The following is a 16,504-nucleotide window of genomic DNA, read 5'->3' on the forward strand; positions in this document are numbered from 1 at the left end:
AAGACAGGCAGTACACAAGAAAATAGTCGATTGTTGTACAACATGCAGTTTGCGCCTGAATGGTCCACACCAGGGAGTGGATTCGTCTAGCCCCAGGGATAAAACATCACGCAGCACCTTGAATGGATTTCTTAGAAGTGTATCAGGGTGATGGCTGGGTTATGCAGGAACGGGCTCCAGTGTGCCCTATCCTACAGTATTTGAGCTGAGTGGGGCAAGAGTGCCCCTCGAGTGGCAGGAGTGAAGCAGGAGGGCTGCTTGAGGAAAATAGGTGTCCCTACGCCTGTTGGTTTTTGGGCGGATGGTTCTGAAACAGCGGCCCGATGGAAGGAGCTTGAAGAAATGGAAGCCTGGGTGGGAGGGGTCCAGGGATATCCTGTCAGCCCTTTTCTTCAATCTAGCGGTATAGAGGTCTAGGGGTGGCAGAGGGGAGCCGATGACCCTTTCTGCTGAGCTGATGACTGAAGTTTATACTTATCCCTGGCAGTTGCTCCTGCATACCACACGATGGTGGAGCAAAGGGTGGCTTCAGTAGTGGCAGTGTAGAAACTGGACAGCAGCTTCTGTAGCATACCAAATTTTTTCAGTTGGCGTAGGAAGAACACCATCTCTGCTGAGCCCTCTTCTGGATTTTGAAGGCGTTCTGCCCCCACCTTAGGTCACTAGTCAGTGTTGTTCCAAGGAACCTAACACTAGATACCCTGGACACTTCAGTCTCGTTGAGGACTGGTTGTGGCATGGGTGGGTGTCTCCTGAAGTCCAATATCAGTTCTATTGTTTTGGCTGCATTTAGAACGAGTAATAAGTTAGCCAAATATTTTTAGGTTTTAACACTAATTCCTTATGAACTAAACAAGCCTCACCCACAGCTCAGTGCCTTGGCACTCCATGTAGCAAGGGCTTATGCAAGCTCACTCTGGGCAAGAGGAGGGGATTACTAGCCATAGATTTCAGAGGCAGAGGGGAGGCGGGAGCAGGAGAGGGGAGTGAGCCGAGGGCTGGAGATGCAGTTGCAGCTTGCCGGTGTGTAATATGACAAACAAAACATGGCTGCTGTCGTATCACAGGAATAAATAAATATGAAACTGTTGAAGCTGTTTGCAGCTAGATTTGCTGTGTAAAGTATCTAAACTCTAGATAAGACAGACAAGTTACTTGTCAGTTTTTCATGTCTGATCCACTTTTAAAGTGAACCAGAGACGAAGCACCCTCATGTATCTATATCTATCTATGGGGACATTAGAGAAAACGCCTACCCTGCTGTCTGTTTCATTTTTAACTGTTCAGCTTGCTTCTATTCAGCCATGATAAAATCCCCGACTGAGCATTCAGTCTGGCGTTGCTCAAGATTTTTATAGCAGAGTGTTCTCTGGTGTCTTTTCAAGCCCAAGCCTGCCCCCTTGTGGCTCTGCTCAGCAATCATAGCAAAGCCAGACTGAATGCTCAGTTGGGGATTTTATCAGGCTGTTTAGAAGCAAGTAGAACAGTTTAAAATGAAACAAACAGCAGGGTAGGCATTCTCTAATGTTCCCACTGATATATGATAAAATACATGAGGGTGCTTCGTCTGGGGTTCCTTAACTGCACAGAGGAGGCTGACAAAAGTGCCCTCTTGTGGCCATTTGTGAGATTATAAATCAGAGCCCAACAAGATCTGCTGAGTTCTGTGTCAGCTTATAGCACCAACTAATCACTCATTGAGATGCCATCAACGGGTTAATGTTGGAAAATACATTCAGGGCTGATGCACCCATCTTGTGACTATTATACCCACCTAGGGCCAGGGCATGTGCCACCCCCATCTCCCCTTTCAGCATCAGTGTGACAGCAGGCACCACCCATACACTGGCAGCTGCTCAGTAGAGACTGCCAGCCTGTGACAGCTGTGCCCACATGCAGCTCACCCCATGTAACTAGTGTAGGGAGCCGGCAGGTGACTCCCCTTACTGCACATTGCCAGCAGGTGATCAGGGGAGCAGGATGCCAGCCTTAAGGTGGCCACGCCATACCATTTTTTTATAGCTCTTCAATCTGAGAATTCCAATGTCTGATCAATATATCACAAACATGTTACATTTTGAAAACCAAACATTGAAAACAAAAACCTTGCATTGGTCTATACATGAAGAAATTAGCAATCACCCTACACCATTGAATTTTCTGGAAAAAAAAAAAACCACCACTCCCAAGAAATACATTTTTAAATACCATAACTTACATACACACAAATCTCGTTCTAGTAAACCTATGGATATAAAACTGTCCTCAGGGCCCAGCAAACAAATGTATGACCAATTATGATGTAAATCTATCCTGGTCCCTTGGAGCTTACCATAAAGGTATTCTAGTGTGTATGTGTATAATGTATAAACAAAAAAAAATGCAAGATATATACACACTTTAGATTTTCCTGTACAACTGATGAAATTGTACAACCGATGAAATTGTATGGTCACCTTTAATGTGCCCATTATCAGTACAATTTCTCAGACGATCTTTCAAAACACTTTACAATCAAATACATAAGACTGCTATTTGCAGCAAAAAAATCAATGAAAATCTATTCTATGGTTGATTAGAACAATCTGAATCTGAAAGTGATTTTATGATCACATCTGGAGAGAAAATGCCCTAATTGACCCATTTATGGGAACAATCGATCATTTCCTTCTGATTACTTATATAAAGAGTTGAAAAATTAAATCTGATGAAAAGAAATTGTAATGTTAATGTGCACACATGGCAGCCAGCAATCAGGACCACACAGCTCAGCAGAAGGAACCATATGCCAGCCATGCCACTTACCCGTTTGTCAGTCACTCCCTCTCCCAGCTCCTCCACGATGCCCGAGCACTCCAAGCCCAGGGAGGATGGCAGAGTCGGAAGGCGGTCGTATACCCCTTGCCTGGCCATGAGATCAGCAAAGTTCATGCCGCAGGCTTTCACCCGCACCAGCACCTGGCCAGCTTTGGGTTTAGGGATCCCCTTCTTGTTCTGCAGCTTGACTTTGTCAAACCCCCCATGGCTGCTGAGCACCAGACACTTGTAAGTGTCTTTAGGATTCTGAGCCTGAGCAGCAGACATGGTTGAGTGATTGAGCAGAAGTGTTATCCCAGCGACAGGCACAGCACAATTATACAGCAGTGGGGAGTGTCCAGCAGACAGGTGAACAGAGAGGAGGGCACCTCAGGTGAACAGAGGTGGGGCCCCTTACCAGCTCAGCCTTTACTCTGTCAGGTTAAAGAGACTGGATGTTGTAGAGTTCCAGCACAACTGACTGCTGCATTCATCTACATGCAAGTGCATCAGTAAAGTGTTGAACTGTGTTAGCCATCAGTCATAGCAAAAAGTTTTGAATGAGACTACTACAATTTATTGTGAAAAAAAAAAATGCTATCAGATCCAATGTTAACCTATGGATCCATTCTGAATGCTCTGCAAGTTTGGTGCTGCCGCCATTTTTCCAGACAGCGGAGTCCAGCGGTATGGAAACTGCCGCTGAAGCTCTGCACCAGAAGCTACGGTATAAGAAACGGATCCTGTGGTACACACTGGCTAGAAAATGGGCGGTTATAACCCAGCAAAATCTATTTTGGTGATAGTGTGGGGTTGAGGCGTTGGTTGTTTTGATAGGAGAAAATGGAACTGGTCCATTCAAATGGAAAATTGATCATGGTTCACAGATCCATGTAGCAGATAAGTGCCAGTATGAACCGGCCCTAAGCTTTCAGCTATTGTGCCTTCATCAGACTTGAATCCTGTACACTGACAAGTGGTTAAATCCTACAGCTATATACACACACTTAGATTTCTTGCTTCAATTAAAGGACCCTGAAAATTGTAAAATGTAAAATATGTGTAAACATGCAAATAAAAAGTATGTTTCTCCCAGAGTAAAGTGAGCCATAAATTACTTTTCTGCTAGGTTGTGGTCATTTACAGTAGGTCAAAGAAATGACAGAACCAACAGGTTTTCTACTAGTCCATCTCATCATGGGGGATTCCCAGCACAGCCGTTAGTCCCTGAAACACATTTATACAAGGATGCTGGCCAGCCTTACTGCACACTATTCTGGAGGTTGGACTGAGCAACTGCCATTCACCAAGTGCTTTTGAAACTAAAAACCCTGTGAATCCCCCATGAGGATGGGCTAGTCCAAAATCTGTCGGTTCTGTCAGATTACTACCTACTGTTTGTGACAGCAACAGAGAAGAGCAATTACACCTCATTTTACTCTGGCAGAAGTGTATTTGTAGGTCTTTGTATTTAAAATTGTACAATTTTCATGATAGTGCTCCTCTAAGGCATTGTAATTACATGTACTAATGTTTCCCCCAAAAAATCCATGTACCCCTTTTGATGTTGCATGTATATAGTGGTGTACTTTAACTTGTCTGCATTTAAGTTAGCCAATAAATGGTATTCTGATTCAAAACCTCTTGCTACACTGCAAAGATGGCAATCTCCAAGCCACAGACCGTGATAACAGCAATGAAGCCAGGCAACGACAGACAATCATGGTGCATTCCTGCTAATGTGCCCCTTATGCCTGGTACATCATGCAATTTGTCAGCTTGACAGTCAAATTTACTTACAATAGAAGGGATTCAGAAAAAGATTTGACTGTCAATCTGAATGAAAAATGCATAGTGTGTACCAGGCATTAGACGACAACTGTAGTAACAAGAGTATGGAGGCTGCTATATTTATGACCTTTTAAACAATACCAGTTACCTGGCAGCCCTGCTGATTGTATTGTCTGAATCACATCAGAAACAAGCATGCAGCCAATCTTGACAGACATTGTCAGAAACACCTGATCTGAATATGATTGGGTCTATGGCTAAATGTATTAGAGACAGGAGCAGCTGGGCTACCAGGCAACTGGCATGGCTTAAAAAGTAGTGTCAACCTCCATATTGCTTCAGTTGTCCTTTAACCACTTAAGGACCACAGGCTTGACCCCCCCCCCACCCCACAGCACAAAAATGAATCCCCCCCTTTCTGTCTACCAACAGAGCTTTCTGTTGGTGGGTTCTGATCACTGCTGCAGGGTTTGTTTTTTTATTAATTGTGTTTTTTTAAATAATTGTATTTTTTTTTAAATTCAGATCCCTCCCCCCACCAGCCAATCACAGTGATCAGCCCTCATAGGCATCAGTCTATGAGAGGGATTGCGATCGGAGCCTCTCCAGGGGACAGCTGAGTGACACGGCTGTCCCCAGTACAGCAATGCAGTAGATCACAACACTGTACAATGTAAATAGACAGAGGTTTCACAGTCTTAAGGCCTATTTCCACTACACACGCATTCTGGATGCAGGAAACTGACTCCAATGAATGCCTATGGGTAATCTGCATCAGAAAAATCTCGTTTAGTGGAAACAGGCCCATAGGTCAGTTTTCCTGCATCCAGAATCTGTGTGTAGTGGAAACAGGCCCTAACAGTTTCCTAGTGGCTCAAGCAGGGATGCATGCATGATTCCCTGCAAAACTCTGCTCAGGGCTTGACTCCTTTAGGCATTAGGCGGTCCTGGGGCTGCCACCTTCGATGCCCAGCGGCATTAGGTAGTCGGGAAGGAGTTAACACCTCGACTGCCTGGTGGTAGGAGGGTGGCAGCCCCAGGACTGCCCAATCAGCATCAAGTCCCAGAGGCAGAGATAAGGAATGATTGTGTGCACGTGCAATTACATGCCGGTGATCAGCCTGCTCTTCGCCATTGCAGCCAGCAGGCTGTTAGTAAATGAAAGGGGGGGGGGGGGGGGGGGGGGGGGGAGGAAAAAAAAAAAACAAAAAAAACACCTTTGTTTGCATTTGTACAGTGCTGCGATCTAGCATAGCACTGTACAGGGGACACTGCTACCCCTCAGAGCAGCTTGCATTGAAAGCCCAGGCAGGGAAGAGGACGGATTGCCATCCTATGTCAATTTAGAATGGGGAAGGGGAGAGGGAGGGAACATTTAATAAAAAAAAAAAAACCTGATCACAGCAGTGTCCAGAGACCTCTAAAAGAATGCCCTGTCAAGGACAAGAAAAGGAGGCAAGACTCATTTGTGTGCCAAGTTGTATGGCTGTGCAGCAAGCTGTCAAAGCTGCACAGCATGGATTTGTGAAAAGTGGCCTGGTCACTATGGAGTGTAAGCCTGTGGGCCTGAATTCATAACTTCCTTTTCCATTTTTTGAATTACATTTTTGCAAGCAGCAACCAAATTAAAGCAGGGGACACATTCTCATGCACATTTGACAACTCTCTAAGCTAGCTGGTGCTCAGAGTGGAGGCAGTAAACTTGAGTGGGAGTCAGAGTCGAGTTATGTGTCGTTATAGTAAAAAAAAAAAAAAAAAAAAAAAAAAAAGTAAATTTTACTGATTTACTACTACTACCACTAAATATTTTTTGTCTTTCACTGGGTGCCCAAATCACAATAGTATAGTTTAGACTTGTATCTGCTTCATATGGGTGCACATTTTTTCCTTATCTCCTTTTTGTGCACATGCTTGGAATACAGTTTCTACATCCATTTGAAAATGTGGATATGAGCAGAAACAGAATAATTGACAGTATAAAGTGATGTTTAGCATGATTACCACTCTAGAGACTGTCCAATAGCATTTGCCCCTTTGTTACACTGAAAAACGAATATTGGCATTAGAGTTGAGAAGGAATATTATTTTATTTGTAGGACAACTGAAGCGAGGGGGATATGGAGGCTGCCTTTTTAGCAATACCAGTTGCCTGGCTATTCTGCTGATCCTCTGCCTCTAATACTTTCAGCCACAGACCCAGAACAAGCATGCAGCAGATCAGGTGTGACATTGTCAGATCTGACAAGATTAGCTGCATGCTTGTTTCTGCGGTAATTCAGCCACCATGCAGCCAAATATATTATCAGGGTAACTGGTATGGTTTAATAATAAATATGGCAGCCTCATGGCAATACCAGTAGATCAACAAGACTGCCAAGCAGCTGGTACAGTATTTAAAAGCAAATATGGCAGCTTCCATATCACTTGCACCTTAAGTTAACTTTAAAGGGATACTATGGCAAAACATTTTAAAATTTAAAATATGTGCAAACATACAAATAAGTACATTTTCCCCCAGAGTAAAATAAGCCATAAAATTACTTCTATGTTGCTGTCACAGCAGGTAGCAGAAATCTGACAAAGGCAGGTTTTGGACCAGTCCATCTCTTCATAGGGATTCTCAGGGAATTAATTTTCAAAAGTATTGTGAATGGCAGTTGCTCTGTCCAAGTGCCAAAAAAAAAATTGTGTAGCGAGCAGGGAAGCTGGCCAGCATCATTGTTTAAATATTTAGGGAATATCTTTTTAAGGAATAAAAGTGTTGCTGAGAATCCCCCATGAAGAGATGGACTAGTCCAAAACCTGTCACTTCTGTCAGATTACTACTACCTGCTTTGCCAGCAACATAGAAAATGTATGGCTCATTTTACTATGAAAAACAAAAACAACAAAATACACACACGTCTGTTATAATTTAAGTAGGCCTCAGTTATTTGGACTGAGTTAGTCAAAAAGGCTTGATGAGCAGACCTGTCCTTTAAGGGGATTTTCTCTGTAGAGAGAAAATCTGCACTTCTGTCAGCAGAACTAGAACATACCAAGAAGCTGTTCTGAACAAGGCCGCAGGTCTCCCTGACCTGGACATGGAACAATAAACATCAGCCATGTTTTGTAAATATCCACATTCCTGCATGTATGTCAAATGCCTCATTCATTATTAATCGAGTAGGCGGGTATGACGACACCACGAGTGGGTCCACCAATAGACTGATATAGGGGGTGGCGAAGATGATGTCATTTAACTCTTTCCTAGTCGGTATTAAATCTGGAGCGAGCAATGGAGAATTCACTTCTGCTTCTTCCTTCCGCACTAGCTCCCAAGGCCGACTGGGACCTCTAAGCATGTTCTTCCCTTATGTAATCTGATCTAATGTCTGCTGTACATAGGTAGTTTAGTGGAACGTAGGTTAGCAAGAAGTGCCTGAGTGACTTCAGTAGGGAGTCTAATCACGAGCTTGTAACGCAACATGAAGATTGGCATGGCTAGGATATGATGAATGTATCTATCTGTATTTCTGTAGTCCTGAATAAATAACGTAAACATTGAAGAAGCCTGAGAAAGTCTATCTACTGTTTGCTGTGTGGAGAGTCAAGTGATCTCACAGTCTGAGACGATGGTGTCGAAGCAAGGTGATAAGAACAGTTTATAACAACGTCTAAGTTTACATATTTTAAAATTTTTTGCCATCATGCCCCTTTATTGTAGACAGAGCAACAGCACAGATATCAGGCAATATGAAAGCTACTTGGAAGAGAATTGCAAAGGATACCATCGGAACAGCAATCCACATTGAGAGCTCAGGCAGGCCACCTGATCATGAGAACAAAAGATTAGCAGTTAAAAACTCTAAGGTGGCCATGCAGGCGGCAACAGATTTACCATCTGATTATTACTTGGATGAAAATCTGTGCCGCAAAGTGCATGCCTGATCAATGATGCAAACAATTTCGGGCCGACTGCAAGACGTAGGGCAGACTTGCTCAATCGGGTGCACGGCAGTAACGGCAAGCGATATCTGGACTAGAAACACAATGAAATCCTCTGGCACTGCTCCCCTAATGCATATATGTGCATTTACACATCACTCCTGTGAGGTGGTGCCAGTTTGTCTTCTGCCACGCTCCTATTAGCTGCATATGCTGGCGCATAGCATGCCAACGCGTGATGTCACAGGCGCCATGCCAGTAGCGTGAATGATGTTAATAGAAGAGAGGCGGAAGAAAGGCAGGCACCAGAACAGGACAGATAATGCTTAAGTGTGCATTTACACATTAGGGGAACAGTGGCAAGCTCAGACGATTTGAGAGATTTAATACTGAAATCTATTTGGCCACGGTGTACAGGCAGCTGACAGATCTCTCACTAATCAGATTCGATTAGAGAGATTTGTCTCTTGGTCGATTCCACCCATTGCTAGATGTAAGGCTACCTTAAACAGTTTTCCTACATATCCAAAGCAAATGATAATGCTGCTGTTGTGAAAGCAGCAGAATGGGAGGCAGGACTGTATAATGATGGCACAAGGTGCTTCTTTCATGTCTTCAAGCAGCTGAGAACGTTCAAATTCTATTTTACCTTGCGCACAAGACCACATTATTAGCCTCTCCCAACCAGATCTACAGTCCAGCTTAGGCCAGCTGATTGGGGGGGGGGGGGGGGGGGGGGGGGGAGAAAAACATGCTGCCACAATAGTCACACTTCCAAAATCAGTATTAATTGGGCAAGGGGTAGCTGAATCGAAAGGGACCCCTACAGAGATCCTATCCAACCACGGGGTGATTCCTTTATTCAGGGCTTCCCTTTAGGAAAAGCAAAATACATACTTTGCCAGGCTGCACATCCACAGCTCTGCCCATTAGCTGTTGCCTAGCAACTACAACACTACCTGCTGCACCGGGACAAAAGTCAGACAGAAGCAGACCAGTCTGCTAGGGGATTTTGGTTTTCAGCATCTGTCTTAGGGTCCATTTACACTGGGGCAATGCATGCGAGTTTACCATGGATCACCAAATTGCAGGCAATCACTAGCATAATGTAAAGTATATGGCAGTGATCTCACTGCTGCAATTGCTGACGATTTTTGATAAATGCAAATGTGGAGAATGCAGTGCTTATTTCAATGTTAAAAATGAGCCAATTACCATCACTCAAAAAAAATTAAAAAAAAAAAAAGTACAGTAAAAAAACGCATTTTTACCGCAAAAAAATAAAAATAAATAATTTAGTAGCCAAGGCCTGCCAGTCATGTGACTCTAGTTAGTACTATACACTGGAAACAAAGCCAGAGAAACAAACTGCTGTACAACACTAACCCATAGGGATGATCAATGAAACGCAAATACTTCTGAAATTATGCAAATATATGCAGCTTGAAAAAGGACCAATCAGTTTAAAGAGACTCCGTAACAAAAATTGCATCCTGTTTTTTATCATCCTACAAGTTCCAAAAGCTATTCTAATGTGTTCTGGCTTACTGCAGCACTTTCTACTATCACAGTCTCTGTAATAAATCAATGTATCTTTCCCCTGTCAGACTTGTCGGCCTGTGTCTGGAAGGCTGCCAAGTTCTTCAGTGTTGTGGTTCTGCTATGAACTTCCCCTTCCAGGCCCCTCTATGCACACGGCCTGTGTATTATTTAGATTTGGGCAGCTTCTCTCTTCTCATCTTTTACAAGCTGGATAAATCGTCCTCTGAGCTGGCTGGGCTTTCACATACTGAGGAATTACAGACAAGGGCAAAGCTGTTTGCAGGAAGAAACGAGCAACCTTAAACTTCAGTGCATGAGAACAGGGGGAAAGAAACACACAAACGATCTCTTGAGATTCAAAAGGAAGGCTGTATACAGCCTGCTTGTGTATGGATGTATTTTCTATGTGTGGACATACTGTACATCAACCTACTTCCTGTTTTGGTGGCCATTTTGTTTGTTTATAAACAAATTTTAAAACAGTTTTTAACCACTTTTAATGCGGCGAGGAGCGGCAAAATTGTGACCGAGGGTATTAGGAGATGTCCCCTAACGCACTAGTATGTTTACTTTTGTGCGATTTTAACAATACAGATTCTCTTTAAAGCTGGGTTTAAATTGATTGGTCCATTTTCAAACTTCATACATTTGCATTAAAAATGTGCATCAACTTCCAAGAATTTGCACATCTTTGATCATCCCTACTTACCAATAGACAATCCATTCCAAACTCCACATGAAGGTCAGTCAGTAAAAAAAAAAAAAAAAAAAAAACCAATTGCAGGAACAGCCGCAGACCAGAGGGTAGGAACACTAGGCAGAAATCGCATATGCGTTTTTCTATTATGTGCTATAGAACACGCATATGCAATTCTGCCTAGTGTGCCTACCCAAAAAGTGCCCATACACACCCAATTTTCCCATTCCATCACTGATCAAATCAGAAATAGATTCCTTTGACCATAAAACAGTGTTCTACCCAGAATTTTTTCCAGCCAGGTGGCATGAAAATGTAGCCGGGTAGGGCAAGATGAGGATGCAGGGCGGTGCGTCTGTGTGCAACTTACAGCATAGGAGGAGGTGAGCTGATAACAGCTGGGTGCTCACCAAAACTAGCCGGGTGGTGCACCCAGCCAAAAGAGTCTGGGGAAGATACTGATAAAATATCAGAGACCGGAAGAAGTCTAGGCTATAAAAAAAAAAAAAAAAAAAAAAAAAAAAAAGGACAAAATTGTGATCATTCTCAGGTTCATGCTACCCCTACCCATGTACTATAGGAATAAAAGCTAAAAAACATCTCAGAAATGCATCTTCAGTATCGGTGAGCTCATGTGCACTAGCAACATTGGTATGTTTTGTGCAAATACTGTATATTCCTGCATATAAGACTACTTTTTAACTCTTGAAAATCTTCTGAAAAGTTGGGGGTTGTCTTATACGCCGGGTATCATTGATGCTGGGTGATACCCCCTATCCGTCTCTCAGATCTTACTGCTGAGGACTGTAGTGAAGCGGCGCAGGCGCATATGTGTGAGATCTGAGAGGCAGATAAAAAGGATACAGGGGTGGGCCAGAGGGGTGATAGAGGCGTATTTTATGGGCACAGCGCGATCTATTCTTCCATACTGCTGATAAACAGGGAGACAGGGAGAGCTGACCAATCCACTTAGGGAGAGGGAGAGGTGACCAGTCCAACCAGTCAATTGACTATATACTGTTATATACTGGGTACCACATACAGTACCAGTATATGATTTTTTTCAAATTTAGTGTACGTTGGAAGAGGGGTAGTCTTATACGGCGAGTATATCACAAACTATATTTTAACTGAAAAAGTTGGGGGGTCGTCTTATACGCCCAGTCTTATACGCCGGAATATACGGTACTTCTCTTCAGACAGGTGAGCAGCTGTGTGACAGTTAATGGCAGTTCATCTTTTCAGTTGATAGAACCAAATAGAGCAATCCAGCATCTTCCAACAGTCAGATCGTTCTGTCAGATATAATTACTGTACATCTCACAATGGCCTCAATTCACTAAGCTTTATCAAACACCTTTCAAACGTTTGATAATTTACATCATGGGTAAAATCTAATTTTGAATTCACTAAGGTGTCATTTATGTAATGTTTTAATCGATGAAACTTTCAATAAGTCTAACACTTTAGTGAATTCAAAATTAGATTGTACTCATGAGGTAAATCATCAAATGCTTGATAAAGTGTTTGATTAAGCTTAGTGAATTGAGGCCTATGGGTATCAAAATGTCAGCCTGTGATAGCCTCAGTGGTTGGCAAGGTCTTTATAAACGCATCATTGTACTGGTGTGGCACTGAGCCTTGCCACTTGCCCCAGTGTTTGCATTATAGCCAAAGATGTGCTATAATTATCCTGCTCTTAGTCAGGCGTGTTCTCCAATCCAAAAATCTAAATACTCAAAGTCCCTAAAAAGCCCCATTTATCAAATCAAAGAGGCTTGCTACCAATGTCAAGATGACTGAAGGGCCAGCAAATGAGCCAATGCAGTAGATCATCCTCCAATAATGCATTCCAGGATGAAGGCTGATGCAAGCACCACAAGCCTGGTACACTTTCACTTGTGATTGGCCAATCACTGACCAATTTTACCACCTCCATGTTGTAGGAGGATCGACACTGAATACTACGAGAATTTAATGTAGGCAAATCCTCATACTACATGGAGGTGGCAACCAGGGCTGTGGAGTTGGTACAAAAATCTTCCAACTCTTCAGTTTGTGAAATCACAGACCAACTACAGGTACCCAGAATTGCTCCAACTCCACAGCCCTGGTGGTAACATCGGTCAGTGATTGGACAATCATAATTGAACGTATGTACTGGGCTTTACCCTCTTCCTGTGCTCCAATGCAGCAGGTGTGAGCATGGCTTCTGCACTTCAGCTTGGAGGAAGGGTGGGCCTGCCTACCAGTGAAGCTTCACAGTTTCACCATGAGGACATGGTCCAGGCAGAGCAATGTCCTGAATTCAGGCTTTTGGCATATCACTTCCATAGCTGTATACAAGGGGTATTTTAGAGGTACTTAATTTGTAAAGTTGGGGTGGGGTTTACATGTATATTTTGACTAGAGAAAAACAGCATTAGGTTGGAACACTGCAAAATTACTGTTTGGGTACAACTCAAAATGCTATCTGGCATTAGCTGTTGTAACACAGACTGCATTCACTGTAAGTGCATCGCTCGATATAATGTGGCATCTAACTTACCATTTGGGCTATTAATCTGGTTGCTAGGGTCAGAAGCTGATCCCATCTTCACACAGGGCTAATTTGATTTTGGAAGGATTGATTTATTGCCTTCTTGATTAATCGAGCAACAGTTAATCCTTTGCTTCCAAAATCAAGTCAGATGCAAAGATCTGTTTCTCCCCCAATTCTGGTATTTGTGTATCAAAAAATGTATGCAAAGGATTAATTCTGATCTATACATCATTACTGGTGTGGACTTGTGAGGCACAAGACTGGAGACTTCTACACAGGCCAGATAGGGTGTGGTTTGAAGAATCTAGTAGTAGACATCTGCAGCAGGGCTCTCCCACTACTGACCACCATTCAGAGTCCCACAGTACAGGATCTTTACTGTGGTGAGAAAATGCATCACTTTACAGATCTGAGGGTAAGGAGATGAATATTCATGTTAACCCAGATGCCACAAATCCTTTGTCAGTCAATTAGAGAACTTCAGAATTCCTTTCTAGTAAGTGCCCCACCCATCTCCCCACAGTATGACATCCCACCACTACATGCTGATCATCACTGCCACAAAACTGCACAAGTGCAAAACTTCATAGAGTTCAAAGCATTCTACATAGCGATACAATTTATAAATCTTGACTTCTCACTAGTCAGGCCTACACAACACAAGGGAATGATAAGCAAGTCATCCACATGCCAAAAGGAAACAGGATTTTGGATCATAGAACTTGAATGATTACTACATTAAGTTGCTCAGACTGATACAACCCTCCTTAGCAAGGCCAAGCACAAAAGTGTTAATATATCAGGCTTCCTGGTGTAACGTGTAATACAACTCATCCAGGGCTAAGGGCTCTTTCATATTAGGGCAGACTTTGTGCGTTAACGCAAACGGAAGCCATTTGCGTTAACCAAGGTAAGATGAAAGTCCATAGACTTTCATTTTACCTTTCACACTCGACACTGCGTGTCGATGCGTTGCGGTTCCGACGCACCCGGGCGCAGTTTTTCCTCCAACGCACCCGCGAGCCGGCGTTTTCCGTCAGGTTTAATTACCAGCTACCGCCGCTGATTGCGTCGCACCCCAGATACCAGACACGCCGCAGGCAGACAACGCGTGCAGTAGAACGGCTCCTGTTCGCGTTGTCTGATGTGATGAGCCCTAAAAACATCCTATGCCAAGTAGATTCTGATTGAGCTATAGGCTTATAAGAAAAGAAATACATGCCCAATAGACAATGTTCATATCCAAGACAATGCAAGAAGTTAGGGTGTGGTCAGACAAAAGACATCTTTCCCCCCTCATTTATTAATGTGCACAGCTGAAGATTAAAAAATGTGCCCACTAAGGATACAAGTTGTTTTTTTTCCAAATGTATCAAATCTGTAGGAGGGTAAACAGTGCAATATACTTTAAATGGATATTTTAAGCAGTCCCTTATCACAGAGAAATGGTAAGGATTGGGGAAAAAAAATTCCATCAATAGAAGGCACCATGGTCGACTCGGGTGTATAATCAGCCAACTAGTCTACAGCAGTTCATGAACTCTTCCATCCCCGGCCATCATTCATCGAACCACTCCAGATAGAAAGAATAGGATTTGCCAACACTAACAGCAAGCTGTATACTGTAGCGAAATTAACTGCACGGAGGACGCTGACAAGTGCGCCCTCTTGTGGCTATTTGTGAGATTATAAATCAGAACCCAACAGGCCAGCTGAAAACGCCAACTAATCACTAAATAAGATGCAAGTTGTTATCGTCTAAAAATCCATCAGCAGGGATGCTGCACCCACCAATCATGGGAATACATTATTGCACCCTCCTAAGGCCAGTGCATGTGCCAACCCCTCCCCATCTCACCTTTCAGCATCAGTGTGACAGAGGGGCACCACCCATACACTGGCAGCTGCTCTCACTGAGTGTGCCAGCCTGTGACAGCTGTGCCACTTGCAGCACACCCTATGTACCTGTAATGTAAGGAGCTAGCAGGTGCCTGCTGCACACTGGCAGCAGGTGACCAAGAGGAGCAGGATGCCAGCCTTAAGGTGGCCACACCATACCATTTTTAATCTGAGAATTACACATCAAAGTTTGATTGATTGTAACCTTTAAAATGACAATGACCAATGTATCACTCAGATTTTTTAAAATGTTACAATGTATTACTCAGATTTTTCTGTTCAACAGATTGGTGCAAAGTTGTATCTTTTTCTTGTATAGTCACAATGGCAACAGGCAGTCAGGACCACACAGCTCAGCAGAAGGCACCCTATGCCAGCCATGCCACTCACCTTCCTATCAGTCACCTCCTCTCCCAGCTCCTCCACGATGCCGGAGCACTCCAAGCCCAGGGAGAATGGCAGAGAGGGCAGGCGGTCGTATACCCCTTGCCTGGCCATGAGATCGGCAAAGTTCAAGCCGCAGGCTTTCACCCGCACCAGCACCTGGCCAGCTTTGGGTTTGGGGGTGCCCTTCTTGTTCTGCAGCTTGACTTTATCATAGCCCCCATGGCTGTTGAGCACCAGGGACCTGTAGGTGACTTCAGGCTGCTGGGGGGCTGCTGGCTCGGCTGCTGGGGTCTCCTCCGCCGGCTTCTGCTCCTCCTTAGCCGGCGTCTCTTCCTTCTTGGGCTCGGCAGTCTGGTTCTCCTCCGCCTGCTGCTGCTGCTCCTCAGGCTTCTGGGGCTGGGCAGTGGCTGCTTCTTCACAAGCAGACATGGTTGAGGGGTTCGGGAGCAGCAGTGTTATCCCAGAGACAGGCACAGTACAATGATGAGCCGTGGGGAGTGTCTGACTCACAGCTGAACAGAGAGAGGAGGAGCCACTTAGCAAGCATCTCAGCCTTTATACCGCCCGGTTAAAGAAACAGGATGTTGTAGCTGCTGCTCCTTCTGCTGTCTGCATCCATCTACACTGTGCAAAGATAGCGATCAGACAGTGATGACAGTGATGAAGACAAACACAACGACTAGACATAATCATGATGCATTCCTGCAAACGATAGATAAAATGTCTGGGAGTTGGAACTCTCTGATTTTCTCACTTTTACATTTTTATGAATTACATTATTTTGCATGCTGCAACCACAGTAAGGGCCCTATTCCACTAGCAAGCGTGATCGCAATTGCAAATCACCTGCACTTGCGATTGTGCAAGCTGTTTTTTTTCCACTCTCCGCAATTGTGCGTGGAGTCGTCGGGAATGTAGCGCGA

At 43.8% G+C, this 16,504-nt stretch overlaps 1 protein-coding gene across 1 annotated transcript in view; it reads right to left on the reverse strand.

The window, feature by feature from the left end:
- VAT1 (vesicle amine transport 1) overlaps positions 1-16,093 on the reverse strand; it is a 102,076-nt gene extending 85,983 nt beyond the window's left edge. Inside the window, exon 1 of the mRNA XM_068264148.1 lies at positions 15,585-16,093. Coding sequence (XP_068120249.1) covers positions 15,585-16,010 — 426 coding nt within the window. The 5' untranslated portion in view covers positions 16,011-16,093. The remainder of the gene's footprint in view (positions 1-15,584) is intronic.
- Positions 16,094-16,504: the final 411 nt, after the last annotated feature.

This window comes from Hyperolius riggenbachi, chromosome 12 (assembly GCF_040937935.1).
Source record: "Hyperolius riggenbachi isolate aHypRig1 chromosome 12, aHypRig1.pri, whole genome shotgun sequence".
In the NCBI taxonomy this organism is placed as follows: domain Eukaryota; kingdom Metazoa; phylum Chordata; class Amphibia; order Anura; family Hyperoliidae; genus Hyperolius; species Hyperolius riggenbachi.